At 37.2% G+C, this 4830-nt stretch overlaps 1 protein-coding gene across 1 annotated transcript in view; it reads left to right on the forward strand.

Moving 5' to 3' along the window:
* Positions 1-789: 789 nt before the first annotated feature.
* The window catches only part of LOC107714746 (uncharacterized), a 7966-nt gene continuing 3925 nt past the window's right edge, over positions 790-4830 (forward strand). Inside the window, exons 1-6 of the mRNA XM_016520710.1 lie at positions 790-916; positions 1933-2111; positions 2239-2343; positions 2571-2741; positions 2836-2923; positions 3029-3645. Coding sequence (XP_016376196.1) covers positions 1945-2111; positions 2239-2343; positions 2571-2741; positions 2836-2923; positions 3029-3645 — 1148 coding nt within the window. The 5' untranslated portion in view covers positions 790-916; positions 1933-1944. The remainder of the gene's footprint in view (positions 917-1932; positions 2112-2238; positions 2344-2570; positions 2742-2835; positions 2924-3028; positions 3646-4830) is intronic.

Below are 4830 nucleotides of genomic sequence, written 5' to 3' on the forward strand. Positions count from 1 at the left end.
AATATAACTATGAGAAAATGTTAAGTTAGATTGACTTCCCATGGCATGTTGAATTAGAACATTCTGTCAAACTATAGCCTATAAGTTCCTAAATAATATAAAATACTATATATATATATCCTATGTAAACAAGTAATTAACTATGATGTTACTTTATTGCACCAACTTTGCATAGACGATAGCACAAAAGACCATTTCACAAAAATAAATATATAAGCAAACAAATAAACCTTATGAGTGAGCATGCTCTGGGACTCTACTAAAACCGTTCACACTTCAACCCACCCAATGTTGAAACCAAAACTACGCCCTTGCTATTAACTATTAAAGATTCTTATAATACTAATTTGTTGCATAGGTATCAATATATAATATACACTATCATGTAATATACACAGCATTAATGTTACATAAAATATAACGTGATTAGATTTCGCCCTGGTGATATCAGTAGGCCTACTGACTAATATGAAACGTCTCATGGATTGTTTGTTACATGATTAAAAGTCTGGACTAAGCAGTGCATAAATGTGCAATTAAGGTACTTTTTAATTTTATAAGACAGAGCTGAACACGCATAGATGATGGCTGCAGCAGCCCTAGATCTGGAGATTGGGGGGAGATGGTCCTCCTCACTGCAGAACACAAGATCCAGCAAAGTCCCTAGGGTATTCTATAGTCTTTGGATCCATCCACAGTGTACAGAAGGTGGCGATAATGCTCCAAAGGAACGAGCCGCCATTACACATGAAGAAGAAAAAGCCAATCAGCAACTGCTCTCAGGTTTGAACGTAAAGCGGTTCATCGCGGTCCTCAGTATTGTTCATTGGTTCTGTAATCGAAGACTTCACATTTTTTGCTTATACAGCTATTAAGAAATTTTGCGAAGCGATCAACATGTTGATAAGTTGTTGAGGTAAATTCAGTTATTGTCAACATAACGCTTTTGGTTTTTAAACTATGGGCATGGTAGTGCAGTTGTTTCCTGTATAACATTAGAGGTTTATGCATGTATGCAGTCAAGAATTAATGAATTATTTCTACTTATTTTCAAATGATTTCAAATAGTTTATATTCAGAAAGTCTGTTTTAGTAACTGCAAACCGTTTGATCCGTTCTGGTCTAGGTCATTTGCCTTGAAAATGTGTATATTTGAAAACTCAGTGAAATGTCACTGTTCTCGAGCGTTTCGTTCATTGTCTGCTTGTGTTTTACGTGCCTTCATTTTTGTGTTAGTACAAAAACTGTTTCAAGGGATCGTGGATTAATGATCAGTTTATACAAATCTCTAGAAAATCTACGTTTCAAATAAGACTAAAACCTGATGATTTTTAGGTCATCTCCATCTGTAAAGATGATCTTGTATCAGACTAAAATGCATTGAAATTCAAAATGAGTTTATTTCGGAGATTGTGAGGTGGAATGTTTATAGAATATTATAGTGACACTGTACAATAAGGTCTCATTTGTTAACCTGAACTAACAATGAGTAATGTATTTTTTATAGCTTTTATTAACCTTTGTTAATGTTGGTTAATAAAAATGTTCATGTTGGTTTACATTGCATTAATTAATGTTAACAGATACCATGTTTGATCTTAAAATGTGTTAGCAAATCTTGAAATTAAAATGAAATGATTTTAATAAATGCTGTAGACATATTATAAATTGTTAGTTCATGATAAATTATTTAAGTTAACTAATATTAACAAATTAAACATTATTGTAAAGTGTTGCTAACATTCATCATACATGCATTCATTCGCAGAGGAACTACATTTGCGCTTTTTTTGCGTTTGTTTTTTTGGTCATTTCATGATTTCCCAGGGACTTTAACCCAAGACCTTGCTGTGGCTAGTACATGCTCTAGTTTAAGCTGCAAGTTATTGTTTCTCCATTTTTATATGGTAATGGTTTAATTCTACTTTGTAGTAAAGATCCAAGATGAATGCAACAGGAAAAAATGGGCCGGTGTTTATCAAGACGTACAGTAAAAGAATGCGAAAGGTTGAGCCTTGGTTCTCCCCTGACCTGAAGAAAGCAGCTTTCTCTTTTTCAAGCACTCCCTCATCGGATCAGTCCATATCAGAAATCACACATCCCAAGAAGCGGTAAAACATGCTCTCACCTATTTATTCATTAACATTGCCATTTTATATTACAAAACTCTAGTTGAACTTTTCTATAGGCAACCTGTTATTATGCATTACAATTTCTCATTCCTTTCTCTGTTCTAAGGAGAGTAAGAGAAACAGGCTCCCATGCCGCAAAGAGCAAAGGCATGACTGCCATAAAGGAGAAAGAGAGTGATGAGGAAAACTACACGCCGTCCGTATCATCCCGGTCAGGACTGTGGCAAAACAACTCAACAACATTGCGTAGAACAGATGAACTATTAACACAGAGAATATATTATTTCAATGCAGACTTTTCTGTCAACTTTCAATGACATGAACCCTAGTTCTTATTTTACTCATAATTTGAAGATTCTAAAACCCATTAGAAATTCTCAGTAGACTGAACAGCTATTACCTTTTTTGTCACTGTTCTGTATGACTTTGTTTCTGCAGAAAAAAGGTAAATGCAAAACCATCAGTAAGGACAACAGCTATGAGAACTCAAACAACAAAGGCAAAACGAAATAAACAATTAATCGTTTTCACTAGCAGTGAAAATGAGGATGATGCCTTGATGATGAAGAATAAAGTCCGTCCAAAATCATCTGCTGATGAATGTGCTGGGTAAGCTTGTTATACATTTTGTGAAAAATCTGAACATCAATAGTGTTACATAACTCAGTCAGCATAAGTGAAATGTTGTTTTGTACCCCTGCAGTGCCAAGAAAGTATTAGACCCTCCCCATTTGGGCAGATTTGTTACACAACGCAAAAGACCACCGGCAACTATCCGAACTAAGAGGATCGTAAGTAACAGTATGCTGGGGGTACTTTGTATGTAAGAGAAAATTCCGATGGACTGTCGTTAAAGCAGGGTTCTTGTCTTTCCCGCTTTTTTCCTTTCCTCCTAGTCTCTTGTTCTTCACCGCACGCTAGATTCCTCGGATGATTTCCTCCCTTCATTCTCCAAAAATAAGCGTGTTGCAAGCAGAAGGCCATTTGACATGGATAAACATGACTCAAAGAATCACGCTGCTCTCAAGAACCGCAAACGCTCACAGAAACGTGTGGCTCTGGCTGAGGTCTCTTTCAATGATAGCGATGACCAGCAGCTCCCAAGTAAACGTCCCCTGCTATCAAGCACCCCTTCCCTTGTCTGCAGACAGCTCCAAAACTTACCAGATCCCTCCATCAGTGAGATCTCCTCCCTCAGCTTTGATGAAATGCACCAACCTACAGAAAACAACAACAGCCTTCATAGTTTGAAGAGTGTCAAAGTTTGTGACCACACAGCACAGGAGAAGAAAAGTCAACAGCTCCCAAACCCAGGCACCTCTTCTGGAGAGAGAGAGATGGAGCAGATTGAGGGAGAAGAGGAAGCAGTTGTGGAAGAACGAGCTGGGGATGGAGAGAGTTATCAGGGAAAAGAAGGATGTGCTGAGGCCACATCTGCACAGCCAAGCACAAGTTTTGGATGTGTGTCACCACAGTCACACATAAAATCTTTAACAGATGAGCTAAAAGAGAGGCGAGTAATAGTTGTTTATTCACATAGAGAAAACTTGCGGAAAGCATTTTTTTATCTCTAGAGGAGCATATAGCAAAAATTTTAAATATATGCATTACATGCAACTTATTTTATTTTTTTTGCTTAAAGGGGTAGTTCACTGAAAATGGAAATTCTGTCATTGTTTAATCACTGTCATGTTGTTTCATAACTGTATTATAGGCTGGAATACACTACATGACATTTATAATCTGAACAGATTTTAAAACACTGGGAATCATACACTTACCGACTTTGTAATAGTCACAGAGGAAAAGCTGGCCATCATACACTAAACGACTGAGGATCACACACTACCAGACTTTAAAGTCGTTCCGATCACAACAAACTCGCGCAGAAACGTGTGCCTTGTTGCGGGGGAGATGCGTGACAGACATGAAAGTAATGCATGTTCTAAAATAGACTCGAAATATCAAACATGTTTCTGACTGGATGGAGTCTAAGTCTGAAGCTAAAAATCGGAGTCTGTTACCATACACTACATGATTTCCTGTTGTTTTAGAGTAGTTCACTTTTATTGTATGGACAAAACCTATCCCATTATTCTGTAATGTAATTAGAATTCCACTTTCAGTCAGTACTTAAAACACAAAATGTGTGGGTGAAAGTGACTCATAATGATGGAGCAGTTCATTTATAATATTAACATTAATTTCTTTACAAAACAACAACTGCAGTAACATTAACATGGCGAAGTTTGATCAGATAGTGAGGGAATAGAAGCCAACAAATGTTCAGCAAACATGCTGCTTAAAAAGTATCCCAGGGTGCACCTCATGAAATGCTGGAATCCCTGCAAAGTGGCTGTTTTGTCATTTCATTTTGATGTTCTGACTATTTTTCTGAATGTGGAAAATAGTATTAAAGGGGTCATATGATGCGATTTCAATTTTTCCTTTCTCTTTGGAGTGTTACAAGCTCTTGGTGCATAAAGAAGATCTGTAAAGTTGCAAAGACTAAAGTCTCAAATCCAAAGAGATATTCTTTATAAAAGTTAAGAGTCAACCACGCCTACCTAAAACGGCTCGTTCTAACACACCCCACATACCTACGTCACTATCTGGGAAGAGTTGCATAACGCCGCCCAAATAGTGACGTAGGTATGTGGGGGCGTGTTAGAACGAGCCGTTTTAGGTAGGTGTGGCT

The sequence above is a fragment of the Sinocyclocheilus rhinocerous genome, unplaced genomic scaffold, assembly GCF_001515625.1.
Source record: "Sinocyclocheilus rhinocerous isolate Xijiao unplaced genomic scaffold, SAMN03320098_v1.1 scaffold2674, whole genome shotgun sequence".
Lineage (NCBI taxonomy): Eukaryota > Metazoa > Chordata > Actinopteri > Cypriniformes > Cyprinidae > Sinocyclocheilus > Sinocyclocheilus rhinocerous.